This window comes from Contarinia nasturtii, unplaced genomic scaffold (genome assembly GCF_009176525.2).
Source record: "Contarinia nasturtii isolate CC-2019 unplaced genomic scaffold, AAFC_CNas_1.1 Cnas_scaffold_1801, whole genome shotgun sequence".
NCBI lineage: Eukaryota > Metazoa > Arthropoda > Insecta > Diptera > Cecidomyiidae > Contarinia > Contarinia nasturtii.
The window spans coordinates 1-14,022 of record NW_022199132.1 but is presented as its reverse complement, the minus strand read 5'-3'; the positions used below and the strand labels follow the sequence as shown (position 1 = coordinate 14,022).

Below are 14,022 nucleotides of genomic sequence, written 5' to 3'. Positions count from 1 at the left end.
GAGGGAATGTGTCATACAGCTTCGCTCTCTGGCTGACGCACGCGCTTCCACTGCTACCGCATGGATGACGCAAGGAACCTTGCGTCAACCGCATGGTTGACGCAAGAGTTGTCCACGAAACCCCCTTTTCCTACTACTGTCGTATGTAAATTACACAAGTCAATAAGAATGTTATTTAGAAACAGTATTTGAAGCGAAGCGAATGTTAAAATCATAAATCATCAATTTTATTGAAAGAAAAAATTCTAAACAAAAAATGCATTACGTATTTTATTGATATTAAAAATGGTTTTAATAAAAATGTGATTTTTTTATTTCAAAGGCACAAAAAAGTAGTTTGAATGATCCCAAAAATTGTTTAAAATATCGAACAGAAAATAAATTTATGGCCATTTCTATATTTTGTAAAATGCGACAGTTAAAAATAACGCCAAATTAAATTCAATGACAACAGCTCTTTCAACTAATATCAAGATTTCAAAAATTAGATATTCAAGCATTGATATTTACGAAAGACTCTCCAATCATAAATTTATTATTGTATGCAAAATGTTTTAATAAAATTATATTTTTTTTAACAATTATTTTGCTTTTGGTATGATTTCTATCAAAGTCCTAACCGAATCCTTTCAAATGTCAGATTTGTTTGACGTTAGTTAGTTTTAGCATTGTGTTTGACGTGACAACTTAAACTTGACCAAAATTCGGACGCGCAAGAAACCAATAACGGTAATTCACAACCATTTCAAATACATTCCTGTCAAACATACAAATTGGCGCGTCGCAACACATTTTTTCAGTGAGTAATGTGCCAGATCCAGATACATTAAAGATGTCGCAAAAATTACCATTGATTTGTCTTTATCACAACAATGTGCCGGACATTAAAAAAGCAATTGAAACCGGTCGAAAATCATCGTACAATCGAATTGTTACTCGTTTAAAAAGTCCACAACTTGCTCATCGTATTAATGCTATTAAAGATGAAAGTAAAAACGATGTATTGACTCGATCAGATTTATTATTGAGCATTGAAGAATGGCGTCAAACCATACTAAAAGTTAGCGAAATCGGCGACTGTGATTCACACAATAAAGGTGTTCGAAATGCAGCTATACGAATGTTTAAAGAGGAAATAACGTGGTCCAAGCATCTGGATTCAATCGCCTGCATCATTGTGACCTTGAACAATGACGAATCATTCAATATGGCGCGACAATTGTTGGAAAAATTTGATCGTGCCGGTTGTGTACTGACCGAAATCCCAATCATTGACACATCTTATTTCACACAAAAGTACAGTCAAAATCAAGGTGGTGTCAATATGGTTGAGTTAAAGTCATCAGCCACTGCTGTGGTATGGAAACGATGGAACCGATTTCGATTGAGCACCGAATTTAGTGGACACATTAAGGTAACATTTGACATCAACAGAGTGTATTCGATTGTTTTTAAGTATCGAATTCATCACAATCGTGTTTGATACCATCATGAACATTCGTACAATAATCCAATGGTTACTCGATTGAACATAGTTTTTTCTCTCGAAATGACATGTTCTTGGTTGGCAATATTAGATAGTCCCTAAGTCCCTAATAGAATATCTATAAATGTTCACTTATAGGTCGCGCTCCAATTGACCGCAGTATTGCCAAACGATTTTGAGATAAGACGATGGTTTGGTGAACCAGTCGAAATGATTATCATACCAGCGATGGCATTTGAAAGATTGAATAACAACGACCAGATCAGCTTGAAAGAATGTTACAGCCAAGTTTGTCAAGAATTTTGGATTCGAACTGGTGCCAATTTTGCGGTTCGTTGTACTGTCGAAGATCCTTATATTGACGCTTATCCAAAGTGTTTACGTAATATTCTTTCAAAATATTGCAAAGAAATGCCACATCAGTGAGTTTTGTTGAAGATCACAATCTATTATTCAAAAAACAAATATGACCATTGCATTTAACTTATTTCATCATTTATATTCAGATGCAACAAATTGGATCGAAGCGGATTGAAATTGCCATTTACAACAGCTGACACTTTGAACAACTGCACCAAATACCAAGAAAGATTACTGAATTTTTATGCCAAAGCTATACAACTTGCAATTGAGGATCGTTTACAGTTAAGCGATAAGGTTTGCCTCTCTATAAACATTTACCTTCTTCTTTCAAAATGATTGACACCGATTCGATTGGATTTTCTAGATACGTGTGCTAATTTCTGGTTCAAATGGATGGAATTTACTGAATTACATTATGACAAAGTTCAATGATTCGGATGCAGTGGAGGTGTTCATTTTCGAAGAGAATCCATGTTCACAACTCTTAATCAATGAAGCCATCGAACACTTGTATGCCGACAGAAGTAAGGAAACGGGTAGCTAAATTCGACATTGTTTAACAAAATGATTTCGGAACAAATATTTATTGAAATATTTTGTCATTTTTATTCGTAGTTACACGCGTAACAGTTTTAAACGATTTGAAACTCGAAGAATACTACAAGACAATGGATATCGTTGCATCAATTACATTCGAATCGATTTATGAAAGCCAATGGTTACAATTCAATTTCGATCGAGTATGTGAATACATTCGTCCCGGTGCCATTATGATACCATATCAATCAACACTGACAATTGTACGCTGTTAGAAATGCACACATCATAAAATGGACTATAAAGATATTGCTATTTTATTTCAGGTGCCGATTACATCGACGTCAACGTATACTTTTCTACAGGAGGGTTCAATGGAAATCATGCAAAATGGTTTCGAAAACTATTCAAAACGTGCACAAACAATGAGTCCACTGTATACACGAAATTTGTATGAATGTTCAAATAGCCAAGTTCTTTTTTCATTCAAATATCGATGTTTTCGCACTGATAAACGAAGCATTCGCATTTCAAGTGATACACGTATGAAACGCTTGGAATTTATGATCGAACGAGATTGTGTGGTGACTGGATTTGGAAGTTATTTTCAAGCGTTGCTGTACAAAGATATAACATTGAATAATCAATCATGGCTTAATGCAAACAACAAAAACTGCGTTCCGATGGCGTATTTCCCATTGAAGACCCCACAAACGCTTAACGTTCAAGAGCGATTGAAGGCTGTGTTTTGGCTGCATAACGAAACTGACAAACAGAAATATTGGTACGAATGGCACACAACGGCACCCATTCCAACAGCACTGCACAATTTAAGAGGAAACGCTTTCACTCTTCAATTACCACCGCAATAATTTCATCCGCAATACTATACTCAACAAACGATTCGTCTTTTTTCCGTAATTTTCATTTTATTTCTTATAGTTTTAATGGAAATTTTTTAACAAAATTCTTTTCAATAGAGAATTTCATATAATATCAATACACAACGATAATTTAACTTCATGATATCAAGTATTTTTTGCCATAAGTTTGAACCTTGCGCTCAAATTGCTGTGACTTGATCGCCGTATTATGTGTGTAGAACGGATTTAATGAATGTTTCAGATAAACTTCGTAGACATCATTGAAAAAGTTTTTGATTCCTTCGTCGTTTCGATTGTCGTGCACAACAATGAAACGAATTTGACTTGCTGTTACGAATGCAGACACAAACCATTGATTGAACTTATCAATCGATTTCAAATACATGTTATTCGTCTTCCATTTGTGCTAGTAGAATAGTTATGGAAAAAAAGAAAACAAGATTATATATTGTCGGTTAGTTGATAAGTATTTTCCATTTTGTTCTGTAGTAAAAACATTAATCAAAAAAACCAAATAAATAAACACAAATCAATAAAAACCAAATCACCTCATCAACCAAATCGAGTGCTGCATGGGCGATAAACTGATTCAAGTGACGATGATCTTCTTTCTGTGCGTGGAAAATTGGTAAAAATAGTGGAAAAAAAAAAATCTCAAAATACATGAAGAAAAATCAATTGACAAATGATTCAGTACCTTTGGCTCTTTGCTGCTAATGAATTCAGTTTCAAAAATTGGATTGTCATGATGTCCAACAATGGCAAAATAGTAGCTTGATGCCATGATTTTTTCCCGGAAAGTTTTTGTTTCAAAAAATCAAATTCTCTCTTCTTCAAGCAAATTGGTATTCTCAACAAAAAGAAAACTGCGATATTTTGTTTACGTTTTGACGTTTCTCCTGTACAAATAGAATTTGACATTTCGTTTGACAGTTCACATATAAACAATGACTTCTTCAAATTAAACCGCGCGATTCTTCAGAAACGACATTGCATGTTTTTTTTCTTCTTTTCTTTTGTTTGTGTGAGCCGGAAAAATAAGTAAATCAAACCCAAAATGCCCAATCGACCGAATGCTATGGGTAAGAGTTGTTGTCTTTGTATTTTCTAAGATAAAAATATTAAATTGCTCTTATTTTTTTAAAGATACTACTAAAATGGAGAGCGATTTGTTCTTGGAAATGTTGGAAGTGTACATAAATTCGATTTTGTATCTACGTGAAGTGTATCCATCTGCAATTTTTCGCAGGCGTCGTATTTACAATACAACCGCATACATTTCCATATTTCCATCATTGAACAAGTATTTATTGAATGCATTGAAGACCGCACAAGAATTGAAAGCAATCAACAAACTATTCCAGGTGGAATTGATCATTTATAAACGTGAATCGCAAACGTTTGACACACCGGACAATGAAGAAATTTTAGAGCGATACACTTTTCGCGTTGAACATAGCGAAAATGAGCATAGCAAAAAACCGGACATTGAATTATATATTCTAAAATTTGAAGAGGATCTCCGTCAAGGTCTCATGCAACTTGAACAAACGGCAAAGAATCTGTCTCCTTTGAATAGGGAAACATGTGGTTTTTTTATCCAATTAGAAACCACCGAAAAGTCATTTGTTAACATTGTCACCAAAGAAAACTCGAAAGTGGACGTATGTACTAAATATTTAGAAAAAAAATTGGCATTTTTTTTGAAACATTTTTATGAATTGTTTTCAGAATTTCCCATGGACTTTGGCACGAGACAAATTCCGCGAAAAATCTTGGGACATGCAACCGGTTTTGGAAGTTGATCCATTCAGCCTTCTCATTTTAACACCAAAGGAATTATAGCATGATGACTCCACATTCAAACAACAATATTTTCCAGTTATTTCCTTAAGAAAATTGTATTGAATAGAGCCCGTTTTTATAGACAACATATGAAATTAATGAAACATAATGCATTTAATAAAGAAAGAAAAAAAAATGTATAAATGAATAGAAAAGCAGCAGAGATGTCATTTGAATATCATTTTCCAAACTAAATTTGTACAACAACTCAGTATTGAATATGTACATGTTATTTGTATAATTCAGTTACAAAAATTGTTCTCTTTCATTTCCAAGCCATAGATGTATTTAACTATTTCGCTCGGCACTTTTATCCAGCCATCATATCAACAACAAAACTTTAAATCGATACGTCGCTGTATGTGTTGTTTCACACACTCTCTATGTTGTTATTGTCTTGGCATTCGTTCGAATGAGCGCGAACGAACGAGGTATACAGTCAAAAAATAAACTGACTGTCAAAATACAACTACACATATATACACACACATACGCATATGAAGTTTGAGATCTGCCATGTCGCATTTGTAAGTGCACGAACAAACAGGACAGAGTAATACACGACCATCAGAAGAACAGAAAAAAAACACAGAGTTGATATACAAAAACTACACAGCCACAAAACCAACTTCTTCTTACTTGTTATAACAAAACCAATTGTATAAAAAAAAGTGGTGTCGAGAAATGTTTCCATTGTCCATGTTCGCCATTCGTACTAGCAACAACGTGCTGAAAAAATCCACACAACTAATTGCATTGCATTCATCACAAATTAATCGACGATTTATTGCAACAACCAAAATGGCACAAATTAAAGTAAGTATTTTCAATTTGATTTTTCTGCCTTTTGTTAAAATCATTCGTTTTTGCGTCGAATTTATTACGTCGAATGAAATTATGATGTTAAAAAGAATTATTTTTTGCCATTTCAAAATCGTTTTTTTTTCTCATCATTCGAAAATGTCCAGACTTTTTGACATTGAAACATCGAATTAAATTACGTAATTCGTTGGATTAAATACATGTTTCTGTTTTTTTTTCCCGTCTATTAATTGATAAGAGTGTACAAATTATTTGACATTTTCTAGGTTGGCGACAAGATCCCAAGTGTTGATTTATTTGAAGACTCTCCAGCAAACAAAGTTAACATTGCTGATTTATGCGCCAATAAAAAGGTTGTTTTGTTGGCTGTTCCCGGCGCTTTCACCCCCGGTTGCTCGAAGGTGAGTAGAATGTTTTGGTTTTTTTCTTGTGTTACATTCAATACCCATACTTATTGTTTATGCGTAATTTGTATGTTTTTTTTTTTCGTTTGACAAAATGCTTTATAATTGAATAGATAACCTAAAAATATTTACCACATGAAATACTATGCCCTATCTTTGACTTGTTTGTCTCTTGATATTTTCAGTTTATTATTCATTTTTTTTTTCTCTTTTTGTCATTGACATTCATTTTGAATATTTATTTTATCAGACTCACTTGCCGGGATATGTACAGAAAGCCGATTCGATTAAATCGAGTGGTGTCGACGAAATTGTGTGTGTGTCGGTGAACGATGCATTTGTAATGTCAGCTTGGGGCAAAGACCAAAATGCCGGTGAGTATTGAATTATTTTCATTATTTATTCAATTTTAATCTTCTATCGTTAATCATTTCCATCAATAATAAAATTCATAACGATTTCAATTATTTGCAGCCGGTAAGGTTCGTATGTTGGCCGATCCAAATGCTGTATTCACAAAAGCGGTCGATTTGAGCGTTGATTTGCCACCACTTGGTGGTCTCCGTTCGAAACGGTACTCCATGGTTGTTGAAAATGGTGTCGTCACCGAGCTGAATGTTGAACCAGACAACACGGGACTCTCTTGCTCATTGGCTGATCGTCTCAATCTTAAATAAACAATATTGTCGGATTCAATACCAAAATAGATAACCAAGAAGAAGAAATGGTACCCTCGCTCTTGAGATAATCAAAAATATAAAAACCAATCTAATTGGCAATTTAAAAAAAAAATGTAAATTCTTTTCTGGCTTTATTAGTCTATATTCTATAACTTTGTAAAACAAAGAAATAAATTTCCGAATACGAATTGGAAAATAAAATACATTGTTATCATTCAAATAAAATCGATAATCGAGTAAAAATAGAAGTGATATCAAATATTTGTGGATTTATTGTTAACCATGTACCCCAAGAGAATAGAAATTAAATCGAAATTGATGAAAAGTGCAAGGGAGTGAGTCAGTGATGAATTTAAAATCCAAAATCAATTTACAATTTTATAGTTTAATCGCTTATTCGATTTTTTATTGCTGTGCCTTTTCTCACATATATTATCATTTCATTAATAGGAAGTGTTAGTTCAACATAGCTATAAAATGAAATTGAGCTGTGCGTTCACGAATAGTGATGATATAAATAAATTAAAAGTTTCCACATCCATATTATTGAGAGACTTGTAAAGTGTATTATCTATCGAGGTCAACCCGTAGCATTTGGTTTATTACAATTTGATTTCATTATTCTGTATTGACGTCGAATTACTTTGTTGTCCTCTTCAGTGGTATAATTCTTATTTTCTACAAATGACGTAAACAAAAACAACATGTTATGTTATCTAATCGAATATTTATTTAAATTTAAAACACACAGCCTGCAACATTTCAAAGCTTCTTTTTGAGTTGACTGAGTTGTGTTAGGCAATTGTCACGCCATTCACGTCTCTCAGCAAGTTTATCCAATGAGCACATTTCCTCTAATTGTTTTGCAATTTCAGTAACAGTTGGTCCTTCCATTTTTGGTGTCTCCCCAAATGTCTGACTCACCTGCAATGTATTTAAAATATTTTCATTAATCTACTTCCAAAAGAACATAAAAGTAAATTTGAGTTTCTTAACTTACGGCAAAAATTGTTTTGCTGTATCGTTCGCAATAATCTGTAAATCCTTCAGCATTCAGATGAGTGGTTTCAAGTGGTCCCAAGAAGGCATATCGCATACCCAATCCATCTGACATAACACTGTCAATGTCACGAACGCTCAGAACACCACTGGCAACCAAACGCCAAACTTCGTTTAAAATAGCATATCTAAAATGATTTATTTCATCAGTAGCAAATACCAAATAGTTTTATAATCATATCTTATCTCGAAAAAATTCCAAAAAAATTGGAGGTATGTACAAAAACAAACAAATCAGAATGTGTGTGTCATCATGAACAAATGTTAAATGTACTCACTGTACTCGATTCACAGCAAAGCCTTCGATTTCACGGGTGAATAGAACTGGTTTTTGGCCAACGTCCAACATCAATTCTTTAGTTTTCTGTGCAATCTCCGGTTTTGTCCAAGGAGCTGGCACAACTTCAATCAACGGCACATAATAGGGTGGATTGACCGGATGAGCGACTACCACTTGGCTCTTGTGTTTCAAATTCTCACTCAATACCGATGGCAAAAATGTGCTCGTCGAACTGGCAAGTATTGTTTGATCCTCAAGAATGGCATCCAATTGAGCGTAAATTTTTCGTTTGAGCTCAATATTTTCGGGAACACATTCTTGGATGTAAACGGCATTTTTAACTAATTCATTTATATCAGTTGTGCCACTTATACATTTTATTTGTTGATCTGCTGTCAAAGTGCCACGCAATAAATTTTCCTTTTCCAAACGCTTTAGTTCAGCCGCAATATGCTTGAGTGCTTTTTCAATTTGCTCTGGAATAATGTCGTAAATTTGAACTTGATAGCCAACACTTGCAAATATCATTGCCCAACTTCCTCCAATCAAACCACTGCCAAAAATTCCAATCTTTTCTTTTTTCAACGACATTTTGACAAAGTTCCAATCTTCTCTTTTTCAATTAACACAAAAAAAAAACAATCTGACTTGAAACGACTCCTTTCGATGTCACGACAACTCTACTGGTTTTCTCTTAATGAACAACTAAATATATACCATTTGCTATGTGTTCGAATTAATTCGTATCAGTGAACGAAGTTAGCATTTTGATTAAATTTAATCGCAACATACGTAATCAACCGGTCGGATTCCATTCGCTTGGAAATATTTACGGAGATGATAAGTTCTATTTTTCATATAGATTCTTAATTATCGTGTTGAATATATGCGACAGTGTTTGGTTTTATTTTTTGCACTTATCGACGGAAGATGCAATCTTTCTTATCATTCTCCCGGTTTGTATAAAAAATGAAGGTGTATTTTTGATTGCACATTATAGCTTGTTCAATTTATTATTGTTGTTTTGCATTAAATTAAATCTTGTTTACTAACTCTTGGCTGTGACGGTGTTTATTTTCCTTATCATATAATTCTTCAAGTATTTTTTTGTAATGAATGAATTTTAAAGGTCTACTCAATTTTCTCTGATTCATTTTTAACGAATTGTCTGTCATTTACAACGATGTGTTGCAACTGCGGCAAAACTACTTAAATCAAATCAACAATAAGGAAATAGTTCAGTTTTTATAACATACTTTGTGCAATTTAAATTGTTTGGCTATCGTTTTGGATAGTAATTGAATGAATTATTATAGTAAATGATACACGCTGAATGTTATGAAGTATACTTAACATATTGGCATGTTCACCATTCGAATAATAATTGTAATTTAAACTCGCTGGATGAATTTTTTGGCCCGAAAATGGTTATTACTTTCGTTTTGCGTATTTTTGTTTCGTTTTGTAAGCATCGTACTGTTTGAGCAATTGAATTCATTACCTAAATATTGAACTCATGAACAGTCTGATATACTTTGTGTACAAAATGTTTCAAAACAGACTGTGATCCTCGCATGAATTACGCCTCTTTATTTGAATGTCCCGCGTCAGCATTTATTTTTAAAACCATATATAAGTGGTGCCCACCTTGGGATGCAATCAGTCAATTTGTGACTTTATTAAATAAAGTCAAATTCTACAATACCGTTAAAATACGTATCACTTACATTCTTTCTGAACGTATTGGGTTGACGAAGAGCGACAGTGTTCACGTTGTATTTACGTACTTCAAAGAATAAAAGATGGCTAAACAGAAGGACACACCATGAAAGGCAGTTCTAAAAGTCGTCAACAATTACCAAGCAAAAGATCTATTTTGGACAAATCTATTTATTAAAAGAAACATATCATAACGATTTTTTCATAAAATTACATAATTGTTCACAAACAAACGATTAATAATTAAATAAATTTAATTAATGCTCTGACAAAGTAATGTGTTTTTGTTTTTTGATATTTTTAATCTTTACAGCTATTAGCTCTTTTTTATGATTATGGTAGCTTAGCTATCTGTTTGTAGAATAATGCTTCATAACAATATTGTTGTTGGCAACATATGAGGGAAATTATACGCGTCCAACATTTCGAAGTAGAGCAAACATTGAATAGGCCATCCGAACAATCTAGTTTTAAATGAGAAAGAAAAGAATTTATTACTAGCGATTTGGAAAACTTCCTTATCAACAACTTTAGATCGAAAGTTTTGAACATCTGTACAAAAACCGTTAGTAACAGTAACCCATTGCCACAAATTGAACAATGATAATGTTTAAGATGGATTTAGATACTTTTTCTGTTACTCAGATAAGGTGATTTCAATTTCAACTCTACAAATATTCAAAGTGACATTGGTAAATAAAAGTAGAATTTCAATAGAAATAAAGAGGCTTACGTACGCAAGCTGACTTTTCCGCATGGAACCGAAATTTTGGGAATAAACAGAAATGATGGTCTATGTATGGTTGCAGTAACTTAAATTACCGTGAAAACTTGTGAATATTATTTTCTTATCAAAATAAATAATCATACTAAGTCTAAAGAAATTTCAATCCAAAAAATAGCCTGTTCAAAGTTTCACATCATTACAGTACCACAAAGGCAAGTCTTTCATACAAAAATGAATTTTTTTTTCGATTTTTGTATGAAAAGTCTGTGAAAAATTGATTGCATCTTAAAACTAACATCAGATTCGGGTTTCTCGTGCCAAAAAACCCCCACTACACAGTCTTTCAGCGTTCAAATTGAAAGAATATCATTTTAAGGCATTTTTCTCATAAGTGCCTCTTCACAGTCTAAGTTTTACATCGATCAATCAATGTCGTTGAAAATTTGACCAGATCTATTCCTCGTAACGCCCAATCATCCCGTAAAGTCAGATTTTGAATTTCATGTCTGAGCACGAAACCATCGTGTCACCAAAATGGTTGAAAAATGATCAAAAAAGTAAAATGTATGGATTGTGTCCATTCGGACCCAAAAAAATTACACCGGTCAACAGATATTGCTCAAAAACTAATCAGCACGTCTCCTAGTAGTCCCAAATCATCCTGCAAAGTCAGAATTTGAATTGAGTTTTTGGAAAAAGATTTATCGAGTTAACAAATTTTGGCAACACGCCACAGGACACAGGACACATCACACACAGCGACGCACATTAATATGCCCCAAAATCATCTCCAATCGTGTTTTCTACATTAAATATGCATAGAAAACATGTTTTGGGATGACTTTAATTTTTTGGCCTAATACAATACCTTCCCTACACTAGGTGTGCGGAAAAGTAAAAATGATGCGAGAAGAAGAAAATCGAATAAGACATTATTATTTGAATATTTGAACCGTGATAACCAGACAATATATTGAATTATCTGGTCAGTTGAGCTGACAGTACGTTAGCAGCTAAATGGGCTAAAACAATAGACGTTATTGTTTTAATGATGAATCACTTTTCTTGTTTTAATAGAAGTGATTGTTCATTATAACAATAACTTCTATTGTTTTAGTCCATTTAGCTAGCTAACGTACTTTCAGCTCAACTGACCAGTTAGTTCAATATATTGTCTGGTGATAACTGCAAAAATGCTTATCTGCATGATGATTATAACATCAACATGATATGTAACTGCTAGAACTTTGTACTCACTAGATATATTTAAGGACGGATAATAAGTAATGCCACATAAATTTTGTGTTCAACTGTTCAGCCATGGGGTATATATACATTATCTGAATTTTGAAATCACGATTTTACTTATAACTAATGCCATCAAACTAATGTCATATTCTAAGGGATCGTATTAAAATCATCGTACTTAAAAGATAATTGCACCGAAATTCAACTTTTACAACATATAGAATGCATTAAAATTTTGTAAACATTGAAGAAATATTGAAAGAGTTAAAAAGAAATAAAACAAATTACCGCTAAAAATGTTGGTAAATTCACTTCAAATAAGCCACCGGCAAAAATCCGAATTGGTCGAATTGTACCTTGAGTGAAAATTATCATCAGATGTTTAAAATATGCATTTTGTTCAATCCAATTCGAATGGAATATCGATGCAGTTAGTTCATCACTTTTGTAATGCAAAATGGTGCCAAAGAAACACGGTATGTAGATTTCGATAAACATACACACGAAAAATAGGATAATGAAGGCAAACCTTGCAAGTTCCGATAAACTTATCTAAAAACATATACATTGGCTCTTATTTGTATCATAATAAACACGAGAAAGATGCCTTTCAAATGCATACCACTGAAATTTGAAGACCACAAATTCCCAAAATGATGCCACTTACGCTAAACTGTAATAAGTAACTAATTGACAGAGTATTTTCTGCCATGTCAGCCAAACTGAAATCGAAGAAATGTTACTTATAATAATCTTCATCGCCAAATGTTGTTTTTTAAAAACCTCAAACAATTGTAAAATGTTTTAACACATTCAATCATCCTGACACAGTTAAATCTCTCTTCAGAAGACGGCGAAGCGCCTTCAATTCTCATTTTTGCTGATCCCAAAGTTTTTAATCTTGCCGATAATATATCAATGTAGGCACTTAGAATTATAATTATATAAGTGCTATATGTGTCAAAGGCAAATGTGACGATTACAAGAACCAAATTAGTTACAGCTTGAAAAACAAAAACTATCCAAAAAACTACATCATTTTGACTGATTTCGCCTGGATAAAAAGCTGTTGATGACCAAAAAATGTGTTTATTATTGGTTCCGAGTAGAGCTTGAACCGCCAAAACAATCCAAGCAAATCCAAAACAAATTGCAAATCCACGAGTTAGAATATCAGCAAGCCTGCTTGCCTGCGGGTGTATCACATAGAAAAAAAATCGAATTAATGGAAATTAATCAATAAGTAATGGAAAAACAATCGAAAGAATCCTGCTTACATTTTTCATAATTTTCACTTCAGTTTGTGATTGCAAATCAATCTCTTTGGCAATATTTTCAATTAATTCAAGCATTTTTAGATGCTTTGCATAATTCAAGTAAAATACAATCCCTTTCAATATTACCAAAACTGTAGAATTTATAATGAGTAAATGATCCACAACTTGTTTCATTTTTTCGTCAAACAGCGCGCTGAAATACATACTTGTGAAGATGGTTATCGTAAAACCAATTATGAAAAAATAAAAAAGGATCACATGCAAATGGTTTTGGATGTTTCGATTATCCGACCAAAGACCAGATGCTTTAAAGATAAAAAGCTGAGATTTAAACACTTTCAGTGGATCCATTCTGAGGAATTTATACTGAAACAATATAGATTTTCGACTTAAGCTACGGCTTTTATACTATGCATTCCAAAGACAACAGCATCATTATTTATTCATTTCACACATTTAAATTACCAATTCAAACCACTCAAAGGCGACAAAACCAATTTGTTATTTCTATGGGTGAGATCTAAAAGAACGTATGTTTTTTTTTCGCTTTAAATTTTGGAAAAGGAATGTATGTGTTTTGCCAATTCTGTCTTACTAAAAGGAAAGTATGTTTTGCACCAAAAAAAATTTGTAAAAGGGAAGTATGTTTTCCGGCTTAATCAGTTGCTGATAAAGGAACGCATGTTTCGCA

General features: G+C 33.1%; 6 protein-coding genes across 7 annotated transcripts; 3 read left to right on the top strand and 3 right to left on the bottom strand.

Moving 5' to 3' along the window:
* Positions 1-679: 679 nt before the first annotated feature.
* Positions 680-3,915, top strand: LOC116347306 (protein arginine N-methyltransferase 5-like). Of its 2 annotated transcripts, none has more exons than XM_031777867.1 (6): positions 680-1,414; positions 1,625-1,908; positions 1,993-2,143; positions 2,214-2,385; positions 2,465-2,649; positions 2,713-3,915. In XM_031777867.1, exons 1-6 carry the CDS (start codon positions 833-835, stop codon positions 3,256-3,258), a joined length of 1,920 nt encoding a protein of 639 aa, XP_031633727.1. In that variant the 5' UTR covers positions 680-832; the 3' UTR covers positions 3,259-3,915. The 2 variants fall into 2 exon arrangements, with proteins under 2 accessions (XP_031633727.1, XP_031633728.1); XM_031777868.1 differs by having other exon boundaries at positions 682-1,414; positions 2,214-2,373; positions 2,713-3,911.
* LOC116347308 (probable trafficking protein particle complex subunit 2) lies at positions 3,294-4,192 on the bottom strand. The gene is made up of 3 exons (XM_031777870.1): positions 3,968-4,192; positions 3,819-3,881; positions 3,294-3,676 (listed from the first exon to the last, which is right to left on the bottom strand). The coding sequence occupies exons 1-3, from the start codon at positions 4,052-4,054 to the stop codon at positions 3,407-3,409; spliced, it is 420 nt and encodes a 139-aa protein (XP_031633730.1). The 5' UTR covers positions 4,055-4,192; the 3' UTR covers positions 3,294-3,406.
* A 23-nt stretch (positions 4,193-4,215) lies between these two features.
* On the top strand, positions 4,216-5,224 carry LOC116347307 (mitotic spindle assembly checkpoint protein MAD2B). The gene is made up of 3 exons (XM_031777869.1): positions 4,216-4,352; positions 4,417-4,934; positions 5,002-5,224. The coding sequence occupies exons 1-3, from the start codon at positions 4,328-4,330 to the stop codon at positions 5,113-5,115; spliced, it is 657 nt and encodes a 218-aa protein (XP_031633729.1). The 5' UTR covers positions 4,216-4,327; the 3' UTR covers positions 5,116-5,224.
* Positions 5,225-5,627: 403 nt separating this feature from the next.
* Positions 5,628-7,222, top strand: LOC116347305 (peroxiredoxin-5, mitochondrial). Its single transcript, XM_031777866.1, has 4 exons — positions 5,628-5,931; positions 6,204-6,338; positions 6,592-6,715; positions 6,816-7,222. Exons 1-4 carry the CDS (start codon positions 5,800-5,802, stop codon positions 7,016-7,018), a joined length of 594 nt encoding a protein of 197 aa, XP_031633726.1. The 5' UTR covers positions 5,628-5,799; the 3' UTR covers positions 7,019-7,222.
* Positions 7,223-7,770: 548 nt separating this feature from the next.
* On the bottom strand, positions 7,771-9,052 carry LOC116347304 (lambda-crystallin). The gene is made up of 3 exons (XM_031777865.1): positions 8,359-9,052; positions 8,022-8,208; positions 7,771-7,945 (listed from the first exon to the last, which is right to left on the bottom strand). The coding sequence occupies exons 1-3, from the start codon at positions 8,949-8,951 to the stop codon at positions 7,784-7,786; spliced, it is 942 nt and encodes a 313-aa protein (XP_031633725.1). The 5' UTR covers positions 8,952-9,052; the 3' UTR covers positions 7,771-7,783.
* A 1,295-nt stretch (positions 9,053-10,347) lies between these two features.
* On the bottom strand, positions 10,348-12,946 carry LOC116347309 (odorant receptor 33b-like). Its single transcript, XM_031777871.1, has 4 exons — positions 12,838-12,946; positions 12,680-12,776; positions 12,343-12,606; positions 10,348-10,543 (listed from the first exon to the last, which is right to left on the bottom strand). Exons 1-4 carry the CDS (start codon positions 12,927-12,929, stop codon positions 10,487-10,489), a joined length of 510 nt encoding a protein of 169 aa, XP_031633731.1. The 5' UTR covers positions 12,930-12,946; the 3' UTR covers positions 10,348-10,486.
* Positions 12,947-14,022: the final 1,076 nt, after the last annotated feature.

Coding starts and splice junctions, on each gene's coding strand:
- LOC116347309 (XM_031777871.1), bottom strand. CDS start 12,929: ATGAGAATTGAAGGCGCTTCGCCGTCTTCTGAAGAGAGATTTAACTGT. Junction 12,777..12,837: donor ACATTTTACAATTGTTTGAG/GTTTTTAAAAAA, acceptor CTTCGATTTCAG/TTTGGCTGACATGGCAGAAA. Junction 12,607..12,679: donor TTTGTGGTCTTCAAATTTCA/GTGGTATGCATT, acceptor ATATGTTTTTAG/ATAAGTTTATCGGAACTTGC.
- LOC116347306 (XM_031777867.1), top strand. CDS start 833: ATGTCGCAAAAATTACCATTGATTTGTCTTTATCACAACAATGTGCCG. Junction 1,415..1,624: donor AATTTAGTGGACACATTAAG/GTAACATTTGAC, acceptor GTTCACTTATAG/GTCGCGCTCCAATTGACCGC. Junction 2,650..2,712: donor ATCAATCAACACTGACAATT/GTACGCTGTTAG, acceptor ATTTTATTTCAG/GTGCCGATTACATCGACGTC.
- LOC116347305 (XM_031777866.1), top strand. CDS start 5,800: ATGTTTCCATTGTCCATGTTCGCCATTCGTACTAGCAACAACGTGCTG. Junction 5,932..6,203: donor CCAAAATGGCACAAATTAAA/GTAAGTATTTTC, acceptor GACATTTTCTAG/GTTGGCGACAAGATCCCAAG. Junction 6,716..6,815: donor GGGCAAAGACCAAAATGCCG/GTGAGTATTGAA, acceptor AATTATTTGCAG/CCGGTAAGGTTCGTATGTTG.
- LOC116347308 (XM_031777870.1), bottom strand. CDS start 4,054: ATGGCATCAAGCTACTATTTTGCCATTGTTGGACATCATGACAATCCA. Junction 3,882..3,967: donor TTAGCAGCAAAGAGCCAAAG/GTACTGAATCAT, acceptor TTCCACGCACAG/AAAGAAGATCATCGTCACTT. Junction 3,677..3,818: donor CACTCGATTTGGTTGATGAG/GTGATTTGGTTT, acceptor CTATTCTACTAG/CACAAATGGAAGACGAATAA.
- LOC116347307 (XM_031777869.1), top strand. CDS start 4,328: ATGCCCAATCGACCGAATGCTATGG. Junction 4,353..4,416: donor CAATCGACCGAATGCTATGG/GTAAGAGTTGTT, acceptor ATTTTTTTAAAG/ATACTACTAAAATGGAGAGC. Junction 4,935..5,001: donor AAGAAAACTCGAAAGTGGAC/GTATGTACTAAA, acceptor AATTGTTTTCAG/AATTTCCCATGGACTTTGGC.
- LOC116347304 (XM_031777865.1), bottom strand. CDS start 8,951: ATGTCGTTGAAAAAAGAAAAGATTGGAATTTTTGGCAGTGGTTTGATT. Junction 8,209..8,358: donor TTTGCTGTGAATCGAGTACA/GTGAGTACATTT, acceptor AAATCATTTTAG/ATATGCTATTTTAAACGAAG. Junction 7,946..8,021: donor ACAGCAAAACAATTTTTGCC/GTAAGTTAAGAA, acceptor AATACATTGCAG/GTGAGTCAGACATTTGGGGA.